Raw genomic sequence first — 27,959 nt, forward strand, 5'->3', positions numbered from 1 at the left:
CCCTCCCCATCCTTCATTTCTTTTCTGTTCCCTGAATCAAATTATCTGCAGAATTAACTCCTGTGTCAGCTAAAAGGCAGGTGACTATAACCTAATGTGAACAGCATGGCAATGAAAAAAAGGTATTATTAAAAATTTGCGTTTGGGGGAGGCAGAGTGGAATCTAAAGGAATGATGTCACTCTTCTTTCTCTTAGGCTCCTTAGAGATGCACTCTTATGTATATGCTTTTCCATAGCTGTAATCAGCCTGCGCGCCTGCTGTCTCCTATTCTGCTGTATTCGCTTACCATTCTTTCACGTTCTGGTTTCCACCTGCACAGCACACATAATTGTCATCTTTAATGGCAGTGCAACATTCCATTGTAGCAAACAGTGTGATAGTTTGTAGGACTGGGCTCATTTTTCTGAGCAGACCTAAAAGGCCTGCTGTCTCTTAGCACCAGAAGCCTATTTTAGTTCCTGGAAGTGGCAACTAGCATGAGTGTGGGCTCGCGTGGGATTCCTGAGTCATCATCGCACAGCTACTTTGAGTGTTCGGTTCACGTTGCTCTGCCCACCACCCAACAGCAGCCTTGGGTTCCCTGGACCTGAGCCTGGAGCTTCACGGGTACAGGGGCAGAGGGACAAGCTCCCTGACCCCCACGACCCTGAGCTGATAATATCTACATGCCAACAGCAGGTGTCTCACTGCTTTTTCTCCTGCTGGAGATTGAAATGAGAGCAAAAGCAAGAGGAGTAGAAGGATGGATTATTACAGCCTAAGGATTCAGGGCACAAGTTAAGAGGGCCATAGCTATAGTTCTAGACATACCTGTGCAAATGAAGTGGCGTGAGAGGCCGATTTCAGGTCCTGGAAAATGGGGTGAGAGCTGTCGTTCTCTATACCCCTTCCTGTCAGAAATAAAAGTTTTGGTCATCCAATAAGGGGCTTACGGGGGTGAGTGACTGTGTTAGTTATCTAGTGCTGCTATAACAGAAATACCGCAAGTGGATGGCTTTAACAAAGTAAAGTTTATTTCCTCACAGTAAAGTAGGCTGAAAGTCCAAATTCAGGGCATCAGCTCCAGGGGAAGGCTTTCTCTCTCTATTGGCCTTCTCATCAATCTTCTCTGGACTAGGAGCTTCTCCGCACAGGGACCCCGGGTCCAAAGGATGATCTCTGCTCCTGGTGCTCCTTTCTTGGTGGTATGAGGTCTCTCCTCTCTTCTGGCTTCCCTTTACTTTTATCTCTTGAGAGATAAAAGGTGGTGCAGGCCACACCCCAGGGAAACTCTTTACATTGGATCAGGGAGGTGACCTGAGTGTAAGGGTGTTACAATTCCACCCTAATCCTCTTTAACATAAAATTATAATCATGAAATGGAGGACAACCACAGAATACTGGGAATCATGGCCTAAGTTGACACACATTTTTTAAAATAATTTTTATTGAGCTTTAAGTGAACGTTTACAAATCAAGTCAGTCTGTCACATATAAGTTTATATACACCTTACTCCATACTCCCACTTACTCTCCCCCTAATGAGTCAGCCCTTCCAGTCTCTCCTTTCATGACAATTTTGCCAGTTTCTAATCCTCTCTACCCTCCCATCTCCCCTCCAAACAGGAGATGCCAACACAGTCTCAAGTGTCCACCTGATACAAGTAGCTCACTCTTCATCAGTATCTCTCTCCAACCCATTGTCCAGTCCCTTCCATGTCTGATGAGTTGTCTTCGGGAATGGTTCCTGTCCTGGGCCAACAGAAGGTTTGGGGACCACGACCGCCGGGATTCCTCTATTCTCAGTCAGACCATTAAGTCTGGTCTTTTTATGAGAATTTGGGGTCTGCATCCCACTTTTTTTTTTTTTATCCCACTGCTCTCCTGTTCCCTCAGGGGTTCTCCGTTGTGCTCCCTGTCAGGGCAGTCATCGGTTGTGGCCGGGCACCATCTAGTTCTTCTGGTCTCAGGATGATGTAAGTCTCTGGTTCCTGTAGCCCTTTCTGTCTCTTGGGCTCATAGTTATTGTGTGACCTTGGTGTTCTTCATTCTCCTTTGATCCAGATGGGTTGAGACCAATTGATGCATCTTAGATGGCCGCTTGTTAGCATTTAAGACCCCAGACGCCACATTTCAATGTGGGATGCAGAATGTTTTCATAATAGAATTATTTTGCCAATTGACTTAGAAGTCCCCTGAAGCCATAGTCCCCAAACCCTGCCCTTGCTCCGCTGACCTTTGAAGCATTCAGTTTTTCCCAGAAACTTCTTTGCTTTTGGTCCAGTCCAGTTGAGCTGACCTTCTGTGTATTGAGTATTGTCCTTCCCTTCACCTAAAGTAGTTCTTATCGCCTAATCAGTAAATAACCCTCTCTCTCCCTCCCCCCTCCCCCCTCGTAACCACAAAAGTATGTGTTCTTCTCAGTTTATACTATTTCTCAAGATCTTTTAATAGTGGTCTTATACAATATTTGTCCTTTTGCCTCTGACTAATTTCGCTCAGCATAATGCCTTCCAGGTTCCTCCATATTATGAAATGTTTCACAGATTCGTCATTGTTCTTTATCGATGCATAGTATTCCATTGTGTGAATATACCACAATTTATTTACCCATTCATCCGTTGATGGACACCTTGGTTGCTTCCAGCTTTTTGCTATTGTAAACAGAGCTGCAATAAACATGGGTGTGCATATATCTGTTTGTGTGAAGGCTCTTATTTTTCTAGGATATATTCCAAGGAGTGGGACTGCTGGATCGTATGGTAGTTCTATTTCTAGCTTCTTAAGGAAGTGCCAAATCGATTTTCAAAGTGGTTATACCATTTGACATTCCCACCAGCAGTGTATAAGAGTTCCAATCTCACCGCAGCCTCTCCAACATTTATTATTTTATGTTTTTTGGATTAATGCCAGCCTTGTTGGAGTGAGATGGAATCTCATCGTAGTTTTAATTTGCATTTCTCTAATGGCTAATGATCGAGAGCATTTTCTCATGTGTCTGTTAAAAAGCTGCCTGAAATTCTTCTTTAGTGAAGTGCGTGTTCATATCCTTTGCCCACTTTTTGATTGGGTTGTTTGTCTTTTTGTGGTTGAATTTTAATAGAATCATATAGATTTTAGAGATCAGGTGCTGGTCGGAGACCAATCTGTAGGTGGTCTTTTTACTCTTTTGGTGAAGTCTTTAGATGAGCATAGGTGTTTGATTTTTAGGAGCTCCCAGTTATCGGGTTTCTCTTCGTCATTTTTGGTAATGTTTTGTATTCTGTTTATGCCTTGTGTTAGGGCTCCTAACGTTGTCCCTATTTTTTCTTCCATGATCTTTATTGTTTTAGTCTTTATGTTTAAGTCTTTGATCCACTTGGAGTTAGTTTTTGTGCATGGTGTGACACACATTTTTGAGGAACACAGTTAAATCCATGACAGTGACAAAGCAGTGAGTCCAGGCCTGACCCCTATTCCAGCCGAGACTAATGACATTTTATAGGTTAAGAACACTAGTTGGCAGGAGTTTCTGGAGAAGAGTAGTGTTGTGTTCTGTGTACTTCATTATTAAGTCCTGCCAGTAGCAACTGCCTTGAAAACTAGTGATTCTAAGAGGTAGGGAAGAGTGATATTCAAAATATATCTGGTATGACACAAGCACCAAACAACACTCCAGGGCCTTTATAGCACGATTAATTACTATTGGTTTCCACGTAGCAACCCTAAATTATCACTGTGGTGTGTTCCATAGGGAGCCCTGGTGGTGCAGTGGTTAAGAGCTTGGCTGTTAACCAAAAAGTCACATTTTGAATCCATCAACCACTGCTTGGAAACCCTCAAAGACAGTTCTACTCTGACCTGTAGGGTCGCTATGAGTCAGAATTGACTCCATGGCAACAGGTTTTTGGTTTGGTGTTCCATAGGGTTTTCAGTGGTTGATTTTTTGGTAGTCGATCACCAGGCTTTTCTTCTGAGGTAGCACTGGGTGGACTCGAGCCGCCAACCTTTTGGTTAGCAGCTGAGCACTTTAACCATTTGTATTACCCAGGGATCCCTTTAACCTTTACTGCATATTAATTATGTATGACCCATGTTCTACAGATCATAGACTGGTCTATCAACCCTGCTGATAGGGTACTACTAGTGGATAGAAACAACATATGAATGAAGAGGGGTACCTGGAGTTTCCAATAGATAGAGGAACCCTTCTACTTATTCATTTTGAGTTCCGTAGTCAGAAAGCCCAGGCCTGTCTTGCCAGACAAAATAGAAAAGTACCCAGAGCCATGTGGGGCTCATTGAATGATGGGCCAAGGTTATATGCTCCAAGTACATATGATAGAAGCTGGGCTCTGCAGGTGTGGAGGAGGGAAGCCAAGACATTTGACAATAAAATATGAGAAATCCTAAGGGCAGCCACTTGCCTGAAAGAAAATTTGCCCTCAAGGTTCAAGAAACTATCCTTAATCTTGGTCCCTGGGCTGCCACACTGAGATGTAGATTTGTAAGGCCTGTTTAGTGATTTAAAATTCACAAAGACTATATAGGAGATAGTAGTTGTAGTTGCTACCCTAGATTATCTGTGGTCATTGTATTTTAGAATCTAAGACATCTTTGGATTGTTCTTTGCAGAAAACGGGATACCTCTCCCAGAATGGGGGTTGTTGTTAGGTGCCCGCAAGTCGATTGTGGCTCATAGCGACCCTATAGGACAGAGTAAAATTGCCCCATAGGGTTTCCTAGGCTGTCATCTCTACAGGAGCAAATTGCCCAGTCTTTTCTCCTGAGGAACAGCTGGTGGGTTGGAACTGCTGACCTTTTACTTAGCAGCTGAGCGCTTAACCATTGTGCTACCAGGGCTCCTAGAAGGGGGCGGGACATAGATGTCTAATAGTCTGAATGACCTTCTCCTCTAATGATAATAATAGCAGCTAACATTTAGTGAGCTACTTATGATGTGCCAGGCACTGTGCTAAGCTTTTTTATATGGATTGTCCCCTTTAATCCTCACAACAAGCCTGTGAGGTCGGTACTATCATACCTGTCTTCACTGGGGGAGATTGCCAGGTCACTCAGCTTGATGAGGGTACATTAGCAGTCTACAGCAACAAAAGTAAGATTTACTCAGAAAAGAATTTTTCCCTTTTATAAAATAAGAGTGTACTGGTTATTTTTTGGTTATATTTCAGGTCCCTGGATGGCACAAATTTGTGTTTGATTTCTAACCTAAAGGTTGGCAGTTCAAACCCACCCGGTGACAATGAAGAGGAAAGGCCTGGTGATGTGCTTCCATAAAGATTACAGCCAGGAAAACGCTATGGGATAGTTCTACTCTGACACAAGGGTTTGCCATGAGTTGAAATTGACTCAATGGCAACTTTTTTTTTTATGGCTGTATTTGAGGGGTACAGTTTTTTTTTAATGGCTGTATTTGAGGGGTATTCTTTAAGTAACTTTCTGTGATTGATAGATTCTGTTTTTGAAGATTTGATTGATACCCAGGAACGCATACATTGAACAAAGGGAAGTAGTATGTTAATATACTGAAATTCGGTCTTGTTAGAGATTGTTGCAACCTAAATTCTACACGCTGCCTACATTCATAGGTAGCAGTCCCATCATCCCCTTTTAGCAACATTTCCCCTTCCTACTCTGCAGAGAAAGTATTGCCTCATAAACACACATGCCCTCAAAAGAAATGCGGATGACCCAATTTTCTTAAGAACTGTGGTTTGTTGAGTTACAGTTTCCTGGCTGAGAAAACTCTTCAGTTTTCATAGTTCACTGCATCCCTGGGTGAGAATGATTGGCAGCAGAATTCTCCAGTGATATCAGGCAAATTGGAGGAAAGTGGATGGGCCTAGAGTGGCCAGAGAGGACCTGGGGGAGATGTGGTCCTTTTGGACAGGGTAGAGCATTGGCTTGGGCACACAGGGGATCTGGATTTTAGGAATAGCAGTGCCAATAATCAGCTGTACAATCTTAGGCAAGTCACTTAACCTCTCTGTACCTCAAGCTCCTCATCTGTATAACAACTGGGGTGGACTAGAAACCCTAGTTTCTTTCCACCTCCATGACTGATATGCTGAGCCTCAGTCAGAATCCTGTCAAGACTTCCTGGGGAAAGCAAGCCCACAGGGTGCTGGGGGTGGCTCCCTTACAGATAAGGCCATATACAATGCACAAGAGCAAGAGATGTGGCCTTAGCATCAGACTCGTCCGATGGGGTTGTTAGGATCTTTCTGTGCAAGGTTTCTACCCTCAGAAATGATTATGACTTAGCTGGTTCATGCAACCTGGTGAAGTGGCAAAGGGTAGAGTTCAGAGCATGGGTTATGGTGTCGGACCTTAATTTGAAACCTAGTTCTGCCACTTTTAGTGGGTGCCCTTGGACAAGTTATTTAATCTCTCTGGACCTCAGTTTCTGCCTCTGTAGGATAGTGATAATGGAACCTCTTCATTGAATTGTGAGGATAAAAGGCAAAAATATATGTAAAGCTGGCAAAATGGAAGTGCTCCATCAAACTTGTCTCCTCCTACTACTGGTGTGGTTATTGATATCAACACAATTCTTCTGACATGAGCATAGATAAGCTGCAGTGTTCTTCCTGGATATAGCTTTCTTTTTCGGAGTGGAGTCTGAGACAAGCATAAGTGGATCTTTCTGGCATAAAGTAGCTTTAGAGTCAGACAGATGTGGATTTAATTTCCTGCTTGCTTCTTGCAGGCTGTGGGACCTTAGGCAAGTTATCTAACTTCTCTGTCCCCTAGTTTCCTCATCTGTAAAATGTAGCCAGATGTAGTGCCTACCCCAAGGGTTGCTGTGAGCAAGATAATGGATGTGAAGAACTTGGCACTGTGCCTGGAAGAAAGAAGGCACTGGATAAATGGTGGATATGGTGCTGATACAGCAGGGCAAATGGTTTGAGCTAGACTGCTAATCTAAAGGTTAGTGGTTGAAACCCACTAAGCGACACTGCAGAAGAAAGGCTTGGTGAACTCCTTATATAAAGATTACAGCCAAGAAAACCATATGGAGTAGTTATATTCTGTAACACACGGGTTACAGTCAGAATCGACTTGATGGCAATGTTTGTTTTTTTGGTTTGGTGGTGCTGATGGTGATACTAATAGTGGTTTAAAAAAGTCGATTCTGACTCTATAGGACAGAGTAGAGCTGCCCCATAAGGTTTCCAGGGAGTGGCTGGTGGATTTGAACTGCCGACCTTCTGGTTAACAGCCTAGCACTTAACCACTGCACCACCCTTGGGATGGAGGGTTGAATGCGTCTAAGCTCTACATCCTTTGCATACCTAACCAAAGTGTTAGGAGAGGCAGCAGTTACTGTTCTTGAAGGGACAGCAAAGGAATTGTTGCTGGGCTTCACAGAAACTGGCTGGGAATTTAAAATGGAATTGCTTTTGGAGGCCGGACTAAAAATGATTCAGCAAAGCACAATTCTCAGCCCAAAAGTTCTATTTATTTTTGCCTCTCCCCTTACACCCAAGAACCTCAAGGAAAAAAGGAGTAATTCGGAACTAACCTATACTTCTAAGGCCCAATTTCAGTTGGTCGCCCAAGATGTATCGTCAACAGACTTCATCAGGAACATCTGGGTGCAAAGATGTACGGTCTCTGTTCTTCTTCATCGAGATTGTCTTCATTCTCAAATGGATGCCACCTACCCTTTCTTATTCCCTGAAGTTATTGCTCTTTTGAGCCTCTGAGTAGGCATAGGATTAATTTGATGGTTACAGTACAGATGTACAGGAACAATAAGGTTCTCAGGGCTGTGATGTTACAGTAGGTGGAGTTGTAGGGGGAGTGGAGAGGTGTTATCAAATAGCTGAAAAGCTGTGTAGTCATGATGGTTCTAGAGATGAGCCCATTTGCCAAGGGAGGGATATTAGATGTTTCTTTTGACTTCCCTCTATTTTTCTCGTTAGTAGTGTCTTAAAAGTCTAAAATGAGAAAGAAAATAGCCAGTCACTGCAAGCGAACCAAAGTGCCAGTTTTCCTGTCCTTCCCAGACCACTTCAGGTTAGAAGGGTGTCTGTTGGCCAGTTCCTAAAGGGGGGTGTAGACTGCACCCCAGCCTCATATTTTCTCTCATCTTGCTCTTTCCCTTCTCCCCTTCTTTTAAGGAGTACTAACCACAGGAACCAAAGGTCTCTCCACAGGGATTGTCCGGTAACATTTCACCTGTGTCCCATGCATCCACTGTGTTGTTGGCTCTGGGCTCTGAAAATATAGAAATGAAATTGAATTTCAATTTTGGACAAAGATTTAGGGTTAGTTGCTGAAATCAGGAAATATTTCCTCAACTCTTCTACCAGATTCTGTCCACTCAGCTCTTATCCTCGACCGTCATCCCCAGAGCAGTGCCTGTTTCCTCTTTAGTGGCCCTGGCCAAGTCCAGGCCCCTGCAGGCAGTTTAACAACTCAAAGCTCCAGGGTAGCCTGAAATGCCAGATCCCTTGGAGAGCTAAGGTGACATTATAATGACTGTTGATCTTGGAGACTGGGGTCTCAAAGAACACCAAGAAGGAGTGGCTATTAACAACAGTAAGCCTTCAAAACCTCACAGATTTTTTTTTTAATTTTAATGCCTTTATTGGGTTGGGAGAAATGATATTTGTGCATTATAAAAATGAAAATTTCACAGTACTCAATACATGGAAGGTCAGCTCAACTGGACTGGACCAAAAGCAAAGAAGTTTCCGGGATAAACTGAATGCTTCAAAGGTCAGTGGAGCAAGGGCAGGGGTTTGGGGACCATGGTTTAAGGGGACTTCTAAGTCAATTGGGAAAATAATTCTATTATGAAAACATTCTGCATCCCACTTTGAAATGTGGCATCTGAGGTCTTAAATGCTAACAAGCGGCCATCTAAGATGCATCAATTGGTCTCAACCCACCTGGAGCAAAGGAGAATGAAGAACACCAAGGTCACACGATAACTAAGAGCCCAAGAGACAGAAAGGGCCACATGAACCAGAGACCTACATCATCCTGAGACCAGAAGAACTAGTTGGTGCCCGGCCACAATCGATGACTGCCCTGACAGGGAGCACAACAGAGAACCCCTGAGGGAGCAGGAGATCAGTGGGATGCAGACCCCAAACTCTCATAAAAAGACCATACTTAATGGTCTGACTGAGACTAGAGGAATCCCGGTGGCAATGCTCCCCAAACCTTCTGTTGGCACAGGACAGGAACCATTCCTGAAGACAACTCATCAGACATGAAAGGGACTGGACAGTGGGTAGGAGAGAGATGCTGATGAAGAGTGAGCTAATTATATCAGGTGGACACTTGAGACTGTGTTGGCATCTCCTGTCTGGAGGGGGGATGGGAGGATAGAGAGAATTGGAAGCTGGCAAAATTGTCACGAAAGGAGAGACTGGAATGGCTGACTCATTAGGGGGAGAGCAAGTGGGAGTACGTAGTAAGGTGTATATAAACTTATATGTGACAGTCTGACTTGATTTGTAAACGTTCACTTGAAGCTCAATAAAAGTTAATAAAAAAATGAAAATTTCCAGTAATACACAAAAATCTAAGAAAGGCATCTAGGCCTTTTATTTCTCAAAATCACCCAATATCTCACCCCTAGAGAAAACCATTGCTAATATTTGGATGATATCTGTCCAGATATTTCTCTGCATATGTGCACGTCATGCTACACATGCTGTACTCTAACTTGCTATTTTTCCTAACAAGATGTCAGGTTGTGGGAAACTTTCCATGTCACTAAATGTTGACGTACAAAATTAGCCTTTTTGATGTCTATGTGGTATTTCATTGTGTGGCTACACCATAATTTATTTATCCATTCTCCATCATTGAATATTTAGGTTGTTTCCATTTTATTGTTGTACACAGTGCTGTGATTGAACACCCTTGATACAGTTCAAGAAATGAGATTGCTGGCTCGAAGGGTCTCGACATTTTAAGAATTCTTGAGATTTTATGTATACATAAATACACACACACAAAAATATATATATATGGGGGCAGGGAGAGGGAGGGAGAAATTGAGCGTGAGAATGTTTGAGTAAGAGTGAGCCAGCCAAATTACCCTCCATAAAGGTTGTACCTGTTTGTACTTCCACCAGTAGGAATCATAACCTTTAAAATAACCCTGTAGCCATCCATTCAAAGTCGCTGTGACAGTGACCTCAAACATAGCAACAATTGTGAGGAAGGCACAGGACCAGGCAGTGTCTCATTCTGTTTTACATAGGGTTGCTATGAGTCAGAACCAACTGGACAGCACCTAACAACAATAACATTGCCATCTAAAGATCTTGTTTCACTCAGTACTGGGAGTCATACTGGGCGGTCCCCAAGCACTCTTCCTGTGCTTCTGCTTCTCTTCTCCTAACCACCAACCACAGTATAAGAGTTTCAGACTCAAAATAGGAATACTATTTTAGAAATTGTGACGGAAGGCCTATATATCTTTTCTTTTCTGACTAACCACCGGTCCAATATTACCTTCAAAAGGATCATCATTAACATATGGAGCTGGAGTCTGCAAGTTAGCACTTTGATTGTAGTGGAGCTCATTGGCTTTCTGATCTTCATTTCCTGCAGAAGATTCACCTTCTTCCATTGGTTCATCTAAAGCAAATGTTACTGATCTATTCTTTTTAGGCCTTAGTAAACCTTCCTTCTGTACAGCAAGAAGATGGGGAAAGAAAGTCAGTTGGTACCCAAAAGTTCAGGGATTGGTTCCTGGGGCAATAACATTCAGAAAATTGTTTACCTGTAGGATTGGCTTTAGGGGTCTAGCTTCTACTGAATGTTGTCCTAAATCCAGTCTTTTCCGTTTGGTCATCCTCATCCTGGTGTAGAACCTGGGGAAGGTGGAAAGGACAAAGCAGTAGTAGAAACAGGTGCACTTCAAGTTCTTAATCAAATGCAGCTATTACCCCATCCCCTACCATATGCCTTCGTTTAACAAGAGAGCAAGAGGGAGGGCATTTAGACCTTTCATTCCTCAAAACCTTGAGCACCTCCTATTTTCTTTTTTCTTTTGCTCTTTTTAACATTCCTAATCTTTCCCATCATTTCTTTTTAATGCGAAGATCAGAGAACCTGGAGACTGAGAACATGGGATAGTTCCATGACATTCATTCATAGAATAATGCTGATAAACTCCTTAAGGGGCTCGTATGCCTCTTTTCCTCCTCATGGCAAATAGAAGCTCTACTACTAATAGGTTGCTTTTACTTTATATAACTCATCCCACTACCGCAACTACTCGAACTGTGTGTGAGGGGTGCACCTAACAATGTTGGTCACTTCCGTAGCTCCATTTGGGCTAACTGATCTTGAGAGACTAATTTGGTGCTGCACAGAATCCAAGCACCTCCTAGAACTCCCTGCTTATGTTGAAGATTGACTCTTTTATCTGTTCCTATCAGTAAACCCAATAGAGGCAGCTCAGAAGCTCAGTACCTGCTGAATGAACATCTTTCTCTAGAGCTTCTGGTGCCCTTGGAGGTTGGGTTTCTTGAGGTAGATGATAGTTCCACTCCATATTGCTGTTGACGAGTACTTAGGTCTTCATATCTATCCTCGATGGCAGCTAATAGCCAGCGCAGCCCTTCAATTATTGGCTGATGGTTTCTTCTTCGGAGGTTTTTGATGGCTGAACAAGCCTCCTGTGACAAAAAAAGACGACTCCATGGAGCCCACATTCCCAATAACTCATCCAAAGAGCAGAGGTTCACATAAGCTCTACCATGCCTAGAGTGGCTCTACAGCCTCCTAAGAGACACTCAGCATTGACTTCTTAGAAGGTAAGTGAAAGATACAAAAGCTAATGTCCTTCAGTAAAGCAGTGTAATGTCCTGGATGTGTGACCTTGGGCTTAGACTTAGCGTCTCTGAGCCTTATCTTACTTATCTATAAAATGGAGATATTAAAACTTCCAGCTTTACATAGCTATTTTGAAGGCTTAATGAGAAAACAGATGTGGGAAGTGTTATAAGAGTGTGATATTATCACCATTAGGTCAGAAATCATTACTGTAGATGTTGCCTAGAGGGGAGAGGCTTTACCCCAAACCCAGCATATGGGACTGATTATGGAATGGGCCAAGGGACACAACAGCTGGACTCTAGAGGGAGAGGGAAGGAAGGGGTTGATGCTTACCACTCGGCACAAGGACTTATGCTCATTTACTAGCTTTTCCAGGAGTAGGTACTCAACAATTTCACAAGGCAGGAGGGCATCCTTCTTGTCTTGTTTGTTTGCCAGGCTAGAACAGGGCACAGGAGAGAAGGATGCAAGAAGAGAGAAGTATGAAACAGATACAGAGACAAAGAGCAAGGAGAGAAGATAAAGAGGAGGAGAGCCAGCTCTGGCACAACTGCTGTATATCCAATGAGATAAGCCAGGAATTTTTCTAGCCAACTCTCAATGGAAGGAAGAAATAGTACAAATAATTTAAATCCAACAGAATCCCAAGGCCTCATTTCTCACTTCCTCTACATTATGCCATCAAACTTTAATTAGAATTGCAAACTGGAATACGAACACATTTGGAGTTTTTACATCTTCTCCCAAACTCTGTTCATGCTCTAGTGGTGGTGTTAATGAGGAATGAAAAAGGCAAAAAGGGGGTGGGGGAGGGGTGAAGATTGACTGGTGACTGGAATTATCACCCTGGAATAAGTGTTAGTTACTCAGCTCTTGAGCAGTCTGCTAAGGGAAGGGGCCATTGGCATAGATTATGCAAAGTAGGGGCTGTTCTCTGCCACTGTGAGATCTCGGGATTAGAGATTGAAACCAGACAAGATGAGAAGCAGATTGCTGAAGGCAGTCTTCAGGAAGAGTCAAGGGATGGGAGATGGTAGATCCAGATATTATTACTCTCTATTTCCCTTCAAAATTACCTTTATACAATTAGGTAGGTCCCTGGGTAGCGCTAATGATTTGTGCTCAACTGTTAACCTAAAGATTGGCAGTTCAAAACCATCCAGTGTGCCTTGGTGATCTACTTCCAAAAAATCAGCCTTTGAAAACCCTATGGAGCAAATATACTCTTTAAACTCTTGTTGTCACCATGAGTCGGAATCAACTTGATGCAACTCACAACCAACAATGCAGTTAGGTAACATGCCCTCCATGGCAGTGTGTGGTAGATAGTGGCCCTTGAAAACAACCCCTAGAGGACTGGGCCACTTCACCTCACTGAGCCTAATAAGGAAAGAGGAGGTCTAGCTGGGCCTCAACAAAGGGACCATTGCATCCTTCACTCTATATATGTATCTTATTAAGGCACAAAATGGGAAGGGGAAATTGGGCCCAAAGGCAGAGTCTTACAGTAAGATCGGTTTTCCTGCCACTCGTTGATCAGATAGCAAACATGGCAAGATGTTCTTCATTTCTTGCATACATCCCAAGTCACTGGAGTCCAGCACAAAAATAATCCCGTGAGCCTGCGCATAGTAGTTTGGCCATAATTCCCGATCCTTTGGGTCTCCCTTCAGGTTGTAGATGGAAATGTTGTAGTCATCTAACAGCAGTGTAGTCAGTTCAGATTTCATACATTTGTTCATTCTGCTGGGAAGCTCTGTGAGTAGAAGATTAGAGAATCAACAACTAAATAAGGAAATATAATTAGTCAGGGTCTGATTACTCAGTAAGATAAGCAAAAACTGGTGAAATTATTCTCGTAAAAAGACCAGACTTAATGGTATGACTGAGACTAGAGGGACCCTGAAGGTCATGGTCCCTGGACCCTTTGTTAGCCCAAGACTGGAACCATTCCTGAAGCCAACGCTTCAGATAAGGATTGGACTGGAATGTAAGGTAGATAATGATACTGGTGAGGAGTGAGGTTCTTGGCTCGAGTAGGCACATGAGACTAAGTGGGCAACTCCTGTCTGGAGGGGAGACGAGAAGGCAGAGGGGGACAGGCGCTGGATGAATGAACATGGGGAATACAGGGTGGAGAGGAGGAACGTGCGGTCTCATTAGGGGGAGAGCACCTAGCAGTACATAATGAGATGTGTATAACTTTTTGTGTGAGAGACTGACTTGATTTGTAAACTTTCACTTAAAGCACAATAAATTAGAAAAAAAGAAGGAAAAAAACAGGTAAAATTGTTCATTACAGATTAGTAAGTAAGCACAAGTAAGCCCGTGCTTACTTTGTTTACTGGGGTCATGCACCCCTGTCAGGGATTGTAAATTTGAAAAGAGGCTTTCATTTTGTGGGAAGGTGCTGTGGGGTTGGGAGGGAGACAGATGCCAGGCATACCTAGAAGCAGAGTCTTTGATGTGGTGAAAAATGTGACATTGTTCACTACAGATGATCTGGTAAGCAAGGTAAGCACCGTGCTTACCTTGCCTATTGGCTAATCCACTGCTGATTTAGATCAAAGGATTTGCTAAACGTTTAGCTAAACCTTGACTAGAGTCTGCCCCTTAAAATCCTACTGAAGCATTCTGCCATCCTGCTCATACTTACGGGTTCATCTTCCTAAAACATCACTTTGCCCATGCTACCCTTCTCCAGGCTCAGTAAGTTTCAGTGACTGCCCACTGCTCCCAGGATAGGACGCAGACTCCTTTACCTTCTAACCTGCCAGGCCTATCTCCTAGCACTCTAACCATACTGATCTCCTCATCTCTGGTACATACTCTCTGGTCCTTTGTTCATGCTCCCCCCCCCGCCCCCACTCCACATGAACACCACACACTTTTGCCACTGGACCTTCACAAGATGCTGTTCTCTCTGCTTAGAACTCTCTCCCACTACCCTTTGCCTGGTTAGTGCCTTTTGTTTTTTTCTCGGGGGGGGGGTATCAATTTAAATATTGTTTCCTCTAGAAAGCCTTTCCTAACTCACTCCACCATCTCCCAGTCTAAATAAGGTGGCTTTCTTCTGAGCTTATCACCATCGTAGCACGTATTATGTTGTTATACAGTATATGATTTGCTTATCTGCACTATAAATTGCAGTAGGACAGAAATCCTTTCAGTTTTATTCACCGTTATATTCATGATGCCCTGTATAGCAGCTGGCACATAGGTGCTCAATAAATATTTGTTGAATGAATTTGATGAATGAATGAACAAACAGGAGGTCATGCTCTCCTACCCTTTCTTCGGGAAGCCATATCTGACCTGCCCAGCTCTCACTTTCCCTCTCTCATTGAGCACATGGTCTCTTGAACTGGTCCTTCACCTCTTTCTGTGCTTGCCCTGTCTCCCCTACCTAAAATATAAGCTCCTCGAGGGAGGGGCAGGTGTTCAATAAATGTTTATGGTGACTGTCGCTGTGGATCAGGATATGAAATTTTCTCCCTCATATCTTTTCCAAGAATCCATGCAAGACTCAGACACATTTTACCTTTAAAAGCTGTGGCCAGAGCATAAAATCCCAGAGGGAATCCCATACCTCATTCAGCTCTCATAGAAATGCAGTTCAAAATGCTTGTCTTTATAGACATTCCAGTTGGCTGACCTGACAGTTCTGGCCTAGCTTTCTGCCCCCATCTGTAGCAAAATGATTTTATAGATTCTCTATACCCATACCAGGCACTTCCAAGACTCTACATCCATACCAGGCGGTTCCAAATAAGTAACTTCTTATTTATAGTTGCAGATCTGCCTGTGACCTTTTCCACAGGATTGGCAGAATGAGTCATTAAGCTGAGAAGTTAGTAACATGCTTTAAGATCTTTGGAAATGTATGATTATACACAAATTTATGTGTGTGCGCATATATATCTATATGTGTGTGTGTATATTATTATGCTTTAATGTGATTTTATACCTCTTCTGTTTTCATGTTAGTCAATGATCTTTTTAATTTTAGTTTTCAGATAACATATAATTTTTAGTCACAACTTTGATGTGACATTTGCTATGTCTGCATTAGACTACTTAAAAATAATAAGTGAATAGGTTAAAACTCCAAAGGAAATTTTTACATCTTGTTTCCTGTATTGAGGCAAGCTTTATATTATTTTTCCCCATCAGAGCAAAACATTTCCCTTTTTTTCCACTTGAAACCCTACCAATTCCTTCACTAATGCAATCTATTGTTAGTGAACCCTAGATGCCATGAAAAATTGTTCCCTGACAATTTGCATCTCTCTCTTTTTCCTCCTTTACCTATGAACTCCTTGAGGACAGGCAAGGTCCCTGGGTGGTATAAACGGTTTGCTCTCAGCTACTAACCAAAAGGTTGGCTATTCAAATCCACCCAGCAGTACCACGGAAGAAAGGCCTGGGGATCTACTTCTGTAATATTACAGCCATTGAAGACCCTGCAGAGCAGTTCTGCGGTGATACATGTGGCATCACCCTGAGTTGGTATTGACTCGACTGCAACAGGTTGAGCACAGGTACTGAGTCTAATTCATCTTTATATCCCTAGTACTGTGTTTCTTAAATGGAAACCCTGGTTGCATAGTGGTTAAGTGCTACGGCTGCTAACCAAAAGTCGGCAGTTTGAATCTGCCAGGTGCTCCTTGGAAACTCTATGGGGCAGTTCTACTCTGTCCTATAGGGCCACCATGAGTCGGAATCGACTCGACCGCAATAGGTTTGGTTTTTTGGGTGTTTCTTAAAGCATGGTCTGGGGACCGTCTGCTTCAGAATTACATGGGGGTGATTGTTAAGTCCTGCCCTAGACCACATGAGTCAGAATCTCTAGGCTTGGAATCCAAGCCTGTGTATGTTTAACACACTCCCTATAGTTAACAAATTTCCCAGGTGATTTTTCTGCACTTTAAGCTTGAGAACCACTGCCCTAGAAAGCAATGAAACTCATGTCTACTTGTGCCTCAGCATCATCTGGTAAATTTGTTAAGTTATAGATTCTCTGGGTCCTCCCCAGACCAGAGTATTTGAATCTCCAGGTCCTGGGCCAGTAGTTTTGAAAGCTCCATAGGGGATTCTGATAATTGGTTCTCTGTTACTCACTCAACTCCAGGAGCACCTGTGGTGCTTTCGAAAAAAAAATATGCTGGGCCTCATTTTCTGAGGGTTTCATTCCATAGATCTGGGGTGGGGCTCAAGCATCATGTTTTTTTTTAAAGGCTTCCCAGGTGTGAGTGGCACTGGTCTAAATGCCCTCACTGAGGACACCTGCTTGTGTTCACGCTTGGCTTTCTTGCCCCATGTGACCATGCTGAACAAAACAGTTATAATGAATGGTGTCATCAGTAATAATGGCTTGTGTCCCAAAATATCTTAGAGTTGGCGTCTTCAAACATTCATGACAAGCAATTACTTGTAGACTGGAATTTCCCGGCTAGGCAATCCTCAGTAATCATCTCATAAATATTTGCAGGAGCAGGGGAGGTGAGCTGTTGGACTTTGGGCCAAGAGCAACCTATCAGGTTGACCCTGGTGGTCCTGCATGGACAGTAATGGCCTGAAACACTCTTCAGAATGTAACACGTCAGTGGTATTTTGCTTCTTGGCCATGCAAAGATCCTCTGTGCATGCAGCCACAACCATAAACCAAGTCATTTATGAATCAGCCCCAAGTTTGTCACTGAGCACAAAGCAAGCCATGCAGTAACAAAATGAATTAAATAGACTTCAGGCCCTGTCCTCTAGAGATCAGAATGGAAAGTAGACAATATTCTTACAGACAAAATGGTATACAGCTATTTCCAGATGAGTGCTTCCCAAGCCTGACTGGCCATCAGAAACAACTGGGGCGTTCTTTACGTATGGATTCCCAGGGCCAACCCAGACCAAATGGGGCTAAGTTGGGGCTCTAGAAAGTTATCTCCTGTTTTAGCAGTAATCTTGTGATCTACCCAGGCTCCTTGATTTTTCTGCTGCTGCTTACCTTTTTTTTCCCTACCATTTCTGCTTGTTAAGTTCTTTCAGAGAACTGGGAGAAGCAAGAAAAGAGTCAAGTTTGCTGTCTATAAGGTTGGACACTAGGCTGAACCATTGGCTAAAAGTGTGGTGCTTGGAGCTGCCACTACAGTAAGAAGAAGTGAGAAGGCAACATGTAACCCAAGGGGAATCATGGAAATTAGAGTACCTACCTGAAGGTACTAAAAGTACAGAGGCTAAAGATACAGAGATGAAAAGGTCCATTACTGAACTTCTCCTCAAGGGGCCCACAGTCAAAGAGATGGACTTATGATTGCGCAATGATGCTGTGATAATTGCCACAATAGGGGGATGCCCGGAGTAGTAGGAGTCAAGGAAAGAGGTGTTAGGAGATAGGGAAGGCTGTCCTGATGTCAAGCCTGAGCTGGGCCTTGAGGTGTTTGATGAAGCAGATAGATAATGGAGGCAATGATATGCTAGGTAGTGGGAACAGCATGTGCAGAAAGCATGGGCATTGAACTAGAACAGTGTGATGGCGGAATAATGGCAAATGATTTCTTCTGGTTCTATCATAGGCCCTATGTGGAGAACATGAGAAATGAAACTGAGGAAAGAGACAGGGACAAAATCATGGAGGGCTTTGCATGCCACGCTAAGGAACTTAAGTTTTATTTTGAAGACAATCAGAAGGTATTGAACAGTATTGAGCAGGGAAGTGCAGTGATCAGATTGTTGCATTAAATCCTTCTGGCAATGGTGTGGACTGCATATTGGTGGGACAACTGAAGGTGGCTAGATCTGTCAGAAGGCTGTTGTTATATATAGTTCGAGGAGATTGAGGAGGTCTTCAAGTAGGCCAGTGGCAGAGGGGGCAAGTTAGCCCTTGCCTGTACTTTACTGTGGACTGCTAGGTGAGAGAAAACTCAGCCACATCATCATATCCCTTCATTTATTTAATAAACATCCATGGAGTTCCTAAGGAGCCCTGGTGGCACAACAAGTGCTTGGCTGCTACCCAAAGGCTGCTGATTTGAACCCACCCAAACAGCTCCATGGGAGAAAGACCTGGCGATCTGCTCCTGTAAAGATTACAGCCTAGAAAACCCTATGGGGGCAGTTCTACTCTATTGCTATGAGTCAGAATCGACACGATGGTACTTAACAACAATGGAGCGCCTCCTGTGCCAGGCACTATGCTGGGTTCTTAGAGTGGTTGGCTAGCAGTAAGCTGGGTCTTCACAACTAGAATACTATCTCCCTGAAATTCTGTGCAACTTCTTCTTGAAATGTCAAAGTATTAAGCAAAAGATATACTTGCATGTCTCTGAACTGACAGTATTTCTCAAGCTCCAAGCCTCTATGTTAGCTGTCACCAAGAGTTTCATGTTATTAAACTTCTTTATCACCCCACATGTGTCTTTCTTATCTACACGAAATACCACTTTGAGTTCAGAAACTAGACACCATTTCACACATGCCATCCTTCATAATTGACTGCAATGCTTTACATAGTTTGAGCTCATGCACAGTGACACTATGAGAGGACCTTCAATTAGGACATCTTATAAAGGAAGCAGGTGATAGACATTACATCTCACAGCATAAGCTGGCTAAAAACACCCAAAGAGGTGTGTGTGTGTTTTGTGACAGAGAAAGGGAGGAAGGGAAGGGAAAAGAGGGGAAGAAAGAAAGTGTGTGTATGTGTGTGTGTATTGTGAGAAACAGAAAAGAGAGAAGAGGGAGAGAGAGAGAAGATAGGGGAGACACAGTGTTTGTATGTGTTGTGAGAGAGGAGGAGAGAGAATGTGTGGTTTTGTGCTCGTGTGTGTGTGTGTGTGTGTTCTATGAGAGAGGAAGAGTTGTGAGAGAAAAAGGAGGAAAGGAAGGGAATAGAGTTGGAGTGTGTGTGTGTGCTGGGGTATGAGTTTGTAGTTAGAGAAGAGGGGGGTGGAGAAGGGAAGTACAAAGAGAGGAGGAGAGACAGAAGAGGAGGGGAGAGGGTGTGTGTGTTGAGAGAAGAGAGAGAACGTGTGTGTCTGTGTGTGTCGAGAGAGTGTGTGTGTGCATGTGTCTTGTGAGAGAGAAAGAAAGGGAAGGGAAGAAAGGGGGAGAAGTGTGTGTGTGTGTTTGTATTGACAGAGTGTATGTGTGTTGTGAGAGAGGAGAGAAGAGTGTAGCAAGGGGGAGAAAAAAGAGAAAGGGAGAGAGAGAGTGTGTGTTGTGTGTGTGTGAGAGAGTGCTGGAAGAGAGGGAAAATGGGTAGGTGAGCAAGTGAAAGAGATAAACAGTATATGTGTGTGTGTTAGGAGAGGAGAGAAAAGGGAAGAGACAAGGGGAGGAGAGAAGAGGGGAGAGAGAGAAGGGGGGAGACTATGTTTTGAGTGTGTGTTTGTTGTAAGAGAGTGTGTGTGTGTATTGTGTGTGTGAGAAGAAAGGAAGGGAAGAGGGAGTGTGTTTGAGTGTGTCTGAGTGTTGTGAGAGAGAGAAGAGGAGAAAAGAGAGAGAAAGGGAGAGAGTGGGAGGGGAATGAAGAACTCAGGTGAGAGAAGAAGGGGGGAGAGAGGGAATGTGTGTGTGTATGTGGGTGTTGTGATGGAGGTAGAGAGAAGGGAAGGGAAAGGAAAGGAGGAGGGGGAGAGAGAGCTTATATGTGTGTGCTGTGTGAGAGACTTTGTGTATATTTTTAGAAAGGGGAAGGGAAGGGAGGGTGGGAGCTGTCTGTGTTTCTGCTTGTGGGTATGATGGATGAGAGAGAGAAGGTCTGTGTATGATGTGTATGTGAGAGAGAGGATTTGTTAGAAAGAGATGGGGAGGAAGGGAAGGGAAGATAGTGGGAGTATGTGTGTTTCTGTGGGTGTGTGTTTGTTGTGACAGAGAGAGAGGAGGAAAGGAGAGAGAGAAAAGAGGAAGGAAAGATGAAAGTGGGGAGAGGAAGGGAAGAGGGGAGAGAGAAGAGAAGAAAGGGAGCTAGACAAAAGAAAGGGAAAGAGAAAGGAGATGAGGGGAAGGGAAGAGGGGGGTGAGAAAAAAAGGGAGGAGAGTGTATATGTCTGTGTGTGTGTGTTGTGTGAGAAAGTGTTGTGAGAGAGAAAAGGAAGGAGAAAAAGAAAGAGAAGGGAAGGGGGAGGTAGAATGTGTGTGTGTATGTTTCTGTGTGTGCACTGGGAGAATGTGTGTGTGATGAGAGTGTGTGTGTGTTGTGAGAGAGAAGAAGAAGAAAACAGGGAGAAATAGAGAAGAGAGGAAGATAGTGTGTGTATGTTGTGTGTGTGTGAGAGAGAGGAGACAAGTGGAGAGAAGGGAGAGAGAGAAAATAGAGTGAGCGAGAGAGACGGGAAGGGAAGAGAGGGAAAGAGAGAGAAGGGAGAGCATGTCTGTGTTTGTGTGTTGTGTGCATGGGAGAGTGTCTGTATGTGAGAGAGACTGCGTTTGTGTGTGTTATGAGTGGGGAGATTGGAAGGAAGAAGGGGAGAATATCTGTGTATGTTGTGTGTGAGTGTGTGCGTGTTGTTTGAGAGAGAGGGAGAAGGGGAAGAGAGAGAGACTATGTGTGTGTTTCTGTGGGTATATGTTTGTCCTGTAAGAGAGGAAAGGAGGGGGGAGAGAGGAAGAGGGGAAGAGAAGGGAAAAGAGAGAGAAGAGGAGGGGGGAGAGTGTGTGCCTGTGTGTTGTGAGAGAGCAAAAAGAGAAAAGAAGAAGGGGAGAGTGTGTGTTTGTTGTCAGAGAGTGTGTGAGTGTATTGTGAGACTGTGTGTGTTGTGAGAGTGAAGAGTGGGAGACCTAGAGAAGGGAAAGGGAAGATAAGGGAAAAGAGGAGGTGGGGGGGAGAGAGGGAGTGTGTGTGTGTGTGTGTGTATGATTGCATGTGTTGTGAGAGATTGTGTGTGTGTTGAGAGAAGAGAGGGGAGACGGGGCGGGGGTAGAGAGAAGAGAGAGACAGACTTAGGGGAAGGGAAGAGAGGGAGAGAGAGGAGGAGGGATAGAGTGTGTGTGTGTGTCTCTCTGTGTGTGCATGTGTTGTGAAAGAGATGGGAAGGGAAGGAAGAGTGGGAGGGAGTGTGTGTGTGTGTTCTGTGAGAGAGTGTAGGTGTGTTGTTAGAGCATTGGGTGTCTGTGTAGTGTGAGAGTGTGTTGTGAGAGGAGATAATGTGTGTATTGTGAGAGAGAGAGAAGAAAAGTGAGGGGGACAGAGAGGAAGGGAAACAAACGGAAGAGAGGAGGTGAGGGATGTGTGTATATATGTTTGTAGGTATATGTGTTGTAAGAATGTGTGTGTATGTTGTGAAAGTGTATTTGTGTGTGTGTTGAGAGAGAGGAGAGAAAAGAGAATAGAGTGGAGAAGAGAGGGAGTGAAGGCAAGAGAGGGAGAAAAAGGGGGAGAGAATGTGATTTGTGTTTGTATGTTGTGAGAGAGAAGGTAGGTGTGTCTGTTGTGACAGTATATGTGTGTTGTAACAGAGACAGAGATAGTGTGTGTGTTTGTGTATGTAGTGAGAAAGAGAGTAGGAAGAAGGGAAGGGCAGAGGTAGGGGAGAGAAAGTATGCCTGTGTGTGTTGTGAGAGAGGGAAGAGGAGATGGGAGAGAGCAAAGAGTGAAGGGAAGAGAGAGAAAGGGGTGGGGGAGGAAGGGAAGAGAGGGGAGAGAGAGAGACAGGAGAGTGTGTGTGTTTGTGCATGTGTGTTGTGAGAGAGAATGGGTGTGTTTCTGTGTGTGTTTTAGGAGAGAAAGAGAAGAGAGGAGGGATGTTAAAGGGGAGAGAGAAAAGAGAGAAGGGGAGACAGCCAGAGAGAAGGGGAAAGGGAAAGAGAGGGGAGTGTGTGTGCGTGTGTGTGTGTGTGTGTGTGTGTTGTAGAAAGAGGAAAGAGGAGAGAGAGAAAGGACTGGGGGAGGGAATGGAAAAGGGGGTGAGAGAGAAAAGTGGAAGGAGGGTGAGACAGTGTGTGTTTTGAGAGAGAGAAAGAGCGGGGAGGAAGGGAGAGAGTGAGAGAGTGCATGCCTTTGAGTGTATATGTCTGTGTGTTGTGAGAGAAGAGAAGAGAGGGAGAGATTGTGTTGAGAGAGAAGAGAAGAGGGGGAGAAAGAAAAGAGAACAGAGTGGGTGAGGGAACAGACATGGAAGCAGGAGAAGAAGAGTGGGGGGAGGAAGTGTGTGTGTGTATGTGTTGTGAGACTGTGCGCATGTGTTAAGAGAGAAAAGGAGAGAGAAAGAAATGGGGAAGAGAGACGGGAGGAAGGGAAGTGAAGGGAAGAGGGATTGAGAGGAGGGGAGAGAGAGTGCGTCTGGTGTGTGTGTTGAGAGAAAAGAGGAGAGAGAGAGAATAGAGTGGGCAAGAGAGAGAGGGCAGAAGGGAAGTGAAGAGAGGGAGAAAGAGAAGGGGGGGAGAATGTATGTGTTGTGTGAGAGAGTACCTACCTGTGTGTTTGTGTTGTGATAGGGATGGGAAGGACGAGAGGGGGAGTGAGTGGTGTGTGTGTTGTGAGAATGTGGGTGTCTGTGTATTGTGAGAGCATGTGTGTATTGTGAGAGAGTGTGTGCATTGTTAGAGAGACAGGAGAGAAGAGGGAGAGAGAAAAGAAGGGGGGGGACAGAGGAGGGAAGGGAAGTGAAAGGAAGTGAAGGGGAAGAGAGAGCGTTGTGTATATTTACCTGTGTATGTGTTGTGAGAGTGTGTGTATGTTGAGAGAAAAAGAAAGGGAGAGAGTAAAGAGAATAGATTGGGGAAGGGAAGTGAGGGCAAGAGAGGAAGAGAGAGAAGGGGGAGAGAGTGTGTGTGTGTGTGTTTTATGTGTGTTTGGAAAGGGGGGAAGAAGGGAAGGGGGAAGAAGGGAAAGGAGAGGGGGAGTGAGTGTGTGTGTTGTGCGAGAGTGTGTTGTGCAAGATTGTATGTGTTGTGAGAAGGTGTGCGTGTGTTGTAAGGGAGATAGAGTGGATGTCTGTGTTGTGAGGGTGTGTGTGTTGTGTGAGAGAGTGTGTATGTTGTAAGAGAGAGGACAGAAGAGAGGAGGGGAGAGAAGAGAATAGAGCAGGGAGGAGAGACACAGTGAGGGGAAGAAAAGTGAGGGGCAGAGAGGGAGAGAGGGAGAAAAGAAGGGGAGAGTGTGATTTGTGCTTGTATGTGTATGTGTGAGAGAGAGCATGTGTGTATCTTTGTGTGTGTTGTGAGAGAAAGTGAGGGGGAAGAAGGGAAGGGAAGACGGAGAGAGAAAATTTGCCTGTGTGTCTTTCTGTGAATGTGTGTTTGTGAGAGAGAGTGAAGAGAAGAGGAGAAAAGGTGGTGGGGGGAGGGAGATAGAAGAGAAAAGCAGTGGGGGCAAGGAAGGGAGGAGAGGGGGAGACAGAGAAGAGGAGAGAGAGAGACTGTGTGTAAGTGTCTGTGCTATAAGAGAGAGAGAAGACAAGAGAGAAGAGGAGACAGAGTGCCAGGGAGAGAAGGGGGAAGAGAAGTGAGAGAGAGATGAGGGAGTAGGGAGAGTGTGTGTATTTGTGTGTTTTGTTTAGAGAGCATGGATGTGTGTGTGTGTGTGTGTGTGTGTGTGTGTGTTGTGAGGGAAGGGAAGAGAAGTGAGGGAAAGAGAGTGATTTGTGCTTGTATGTGTGTGGTGAGAGGGTAGGTGTGTATGTTGAGAGAAAGTGTGTATAATGTGTGTGAGAGTGTGTGTGTGTGTCCCTGTTTTTGTGTGTGTGCTGTCAGAGAGGGAGAGTGAGGAAGGGAAGAGAGTGGTAGAGCAAGAGAAAGTGTGCTTTTGTTGTGAGAAAGAAGAGGGGAGGGCAGGGGAGAGAGAAAGGGGAGGAGGAAGGGAAGAGGAGAGAGGGAGAAGAAGGGGCAAAAGAAAAGTGTGTGTGTTTGTGCGTGTGTGTGCTGAGGGAGAGGAAGAGAAGGGAAGAGAGTGTACATTTGTGTGTTGTGAGACAGTGTGTGTTGTGAGAGAGAAATAGAGAAGAGGGGGAGAAATAATGTGTATGTTGTGAGAGAAAGTGTGTATGTGTGTTGTGAGAGTTTGTGTGTGTGTGTTGCGAGAGGAGAGGAGGGGAGAGAGAAGAGAATAGAGGGAGAGAGGGAAGAAGGGAGGAGAGGGAGAGAGTGTATGTTTGTGTGAGAGTGTGTGTTGTGAGAAAATGTGCAATGTGAAAGAGGAAGGGAAGAGAATGGGATAGAGAGTGTGTGTGTGTATTTCTGTTGGTGAGTGTGTGTTGTGAAAGAGATGAGAAAGGAAGGGGGAGAGAATATGTATCATTAGAGAGTGTGTGTGCTAGTGTGTTGTGACAGTGTATGTATGTGCGTTGTGAGAGAAAAAAAGGGGAGAGTGTGTGTGTTTCTGTTGCCAGAGAGTGTGTTGTGAGAAAAAGTGTGTTTGTATGTGTGTTGTGACAAAAAAGGAGAGAAGTGAGAGGGGGACAGAGAATGAGGGGGAAAAGGAGGTGAAGGGAAGAGAGGAGGTGAGGGGGGAAGTGTGTGTGTGTCTGTGTGTGTTGTGAGTGAAAAGTGTGTGTGTGTATTGAGAGAAGGAGGGATGGAAAGAAGGGAAAGGGGAGAGAGTAGTGTGTGTGTTTGAGTGTGTGTGTCTGTGTTTTGAGAGAGGAGAGATTGTGTGTGTGTTGTGGAGTGTGTATATGTTGTGAGAGACGTGTGTATGTGAGAGAAAGAAAGAGAAGTGAAGGGAAAGAAGAGGAGGAGTGTAATTTTGTGCTTGTATGTGTGTTGTGAGAGAGTGAGATGGCGGAAGGAAAGGAAGACAGTGAGAGAAAACGTATGTGTGTGCGTTTGATTCTGGGGATGTGTGTTTGTTGTGAGAGCAAGAAAAAAAAGGGAGAGAAGGAAAAAGAAAAGATAATAGAGTGGACAGGAGAGAGAGGAGTGTGTGTGCATGGTATGAGAGAGAGTGTGTGTGTACGTATTGTGACAGAGTGTGGGTGTTGAGAGAGAGAGTGTGGTTGTGTGTGGTGAGAAAGAGAAGAAAGGAAAGGAAGAGGGGGGAGAGTGATTTTATGCTTGTGTGTTATGAGAATGTGTACGTGTGTTGTGAGAGAGAGGGAGAAAGGAAAGAGCAGGAGAGCAAGAGGAAGTGTGTGTGTGTGTGTTTCTGTGGGTGTATGTTTGTTGTGAGAGGAGAGAGAGAAGGGGGAAAGGAAGGGATGAGAAGAGAGTGGGAGAAGAGAAAGGGGAGAGTGTGTGTGTGTGCTTGTGCGTTCTGTAAAGAGAGAGAAAGAGGAGGGGGGAAGGAATAGAGGGGGTGAGAGAAAGGTGGAGGGGGGAGAGATTGTGTGTGTGTGTTGTGAGGAGAATGCGTGGTGTGAGAAAGTGTGTTTTGTGCCTGTGAGGGGGGAAGAGGGGAAGAGTGTGTTTTTGAGTGTGCATGTCTGTTGTGAGAGGAGAGAAGAGGGGGGAGAGAGAGGAGATAAGAGAGGGAAAGATGTGTTGTAAGAGAAAGTGAGGAGAGGGGAGGAGAGAGGAGGAGAGGAGAGTATATGTGTTGTGAGGGGGAAAGGAAAGGGGAGAGTGCGTGCGTGTGTGTGTGTGTGTGTGCATGTGTAATTTTATGCTTGTGTGTTATGAGAGGGTAAGTGTGTGTGTTGTGAGAGAGAAATGTATGTGTTGTGTGAGAGAGAAGGAGGAAAGGAAGGGAAGAGCAGGAAAGAGATAGTGTGTGTTTTTGTGGTATGTGTTGTGAGAGAGAAAAAGGAAGAGGGAGAGAAGAAGAGGAGGAGAGAGAAAAGGAGAGGGAGAGAGAAAAAGCATGTGTTTGAGAGAGAAAAGGAAAAGGGAAGGGGGAGAGGAAGTGTGTTTCTGTTGTCAGAGACTGTGTGTTGTGAGAGAGGAGAGAAGAAAAGGGGAGAGAGAAAGCTAAAGGGGTAAAGCAAAGGGAACGGAAAGGTGGAGTGTGAGGACAGGTGTAGGAGCGGGGAGAGAGTGTGTGTGTGATGAGAGAGAAGACGGGGAGAGATAACAGAGAGGGTGGGAAGGGAAGAGTGGGGAGAGAGAAGAAGAGAGAGAGGGTGTGTGTTGTGAGAGAAGAGAAGAGATGGAGAGAAGGGGCAAGAGATGGAGAGAGAGGAGGAAGCAGAGCGTGTGTTGTGAGAGAGAAGAGGGGGAGAGAGAGTGTGTGTGTGTTTGAGAGAGAATGTAGTGTGAGAGTGTGTGTGCTTGTGAGAGAGAAGAAGGGAGGGGAAGAGAAGGTGGGAAAGTGTGTTGTAAGAGGGAGAGGAGAGGGGAGAGAAAGATGAGAGAACGAAAGGAGAGGGAGAGAGTGTGTGTTTATGTGTATGTGTTGGAGAGAGGGGGAAGAAAGGAGAGGAGAGGAGGAGAGAGAAAGGGAGGAGGGGAAGGGAAAAAGGGAAGAGAGGAGGGGGGAGAAAGTATGTATTTGTGTGTGTGTGTTGTGAGAGAGAAGAGGAGAGAAGGAAAGGAGAGAGAAGAGAAGGGGGAGAGGGAGTGTGTGTATGGTTGTGCATGTGGTGAGAGACAGTGGGAAGAAAAGAAGGAGAAGAGAGAAGGGGAGAGAGAGTGGGGTGGGGAGGGTATATGCCTGTTGGGAGGTGTTTACCCTCAGGGAAACTGAGGGTCATGAAGTAAGGCTAGGAAAAAATGAATATTTCATTGGTCCCTTGGGCCCATGGGAGACCTAAACCAGTGTGTAATGAATGCCCTTGTTTCCTTACGCCTTTGGAAAGCCTCCACAAGAACAGTTTTACCCGAGTTATCCAATCCAATGATAATGAGTGTCACGTTCCTGGAAATGGAAAAGAGAAATGAGTCCAAGCCTGAAAGCGCTGTTAGTTCTTAGGCTAAACAAAGAGTTCCGCCCACTTTCTTAGTGTTTGGGGCTCTGGCTACAGAAGCTCCACTGTATGCATCAATTAAAGGCATAGCCAAGGTGGAAGAAGGTGGTTTGGGAACCCCTCCCCAAAGCCTCCAAGGCAGCTTTCCTTCCCTGATTCTCTTGCCTTGTGGAATTGGCCGCCCTCCCCCAAACTCTGCCCCAGTCCTGCAGTTGCTGCTTAATCACTTCCCCTAACAATATATATCATGAAGACTTGTCCCGTGAGTGGCTGAGGGCAGATACACTGAAGGAAATGGCAGAATATGTCTAGAGAAATAGTTGCAATATTACCTTCGTGGTTCTTTGGTTGTCCTCGTCCGAGACCAGCAAGAGGTCAGTAGCCGGAACAT

At 44.6% G+C, this 27,959-nt stretch overlaps 1 protein-coding gene across 1 annotated transcript; it reads right to left on the reverse strand.

The window, feature by feature from the left end:
- Positions 1 to 13: 13 nt before the first annotated feature.
- On the reverse strand, positions 14 to 27,959 carry ARL13A (ADP ribosylation factor like GTPase 13A). The gene is made up of 9 exons (XM_049871450.1): positions 27,901 to 27,959; positions 27,449 to 27,519; positions 13,302 to 13,551; positions 12,129 to 12,234; positions 11,430 to 11,635; positions 10,735 to 10,825; positions 10,464 to 10,641; positions 813 to 892; positions 14 to 91 (listed from the first exon to the last, which is right to left on the reverse strand). The coding sequence occupies exons 1-9, from the start codon at positions 27,957 to 27,959 to the stop codon at positions 14 to 16; spliced, it is 1,119 nt and encodes a 372-aa protein (XP_049727407.1).

The sequence above is a fragment of the Elephas maximus genome, chromosome X, assembly GCF_024166365.1.
Source record: "Elephas maximus indicus isolate mEleMax1 chromosome X, mEleMax1 primary haplotype, whole genome shotgun sequence".
NCBI lineage: Eukaryota > Metazoa > Chordata > Mammalia > Proboscidea > Elephantidae > Elephas > Elephas maximus.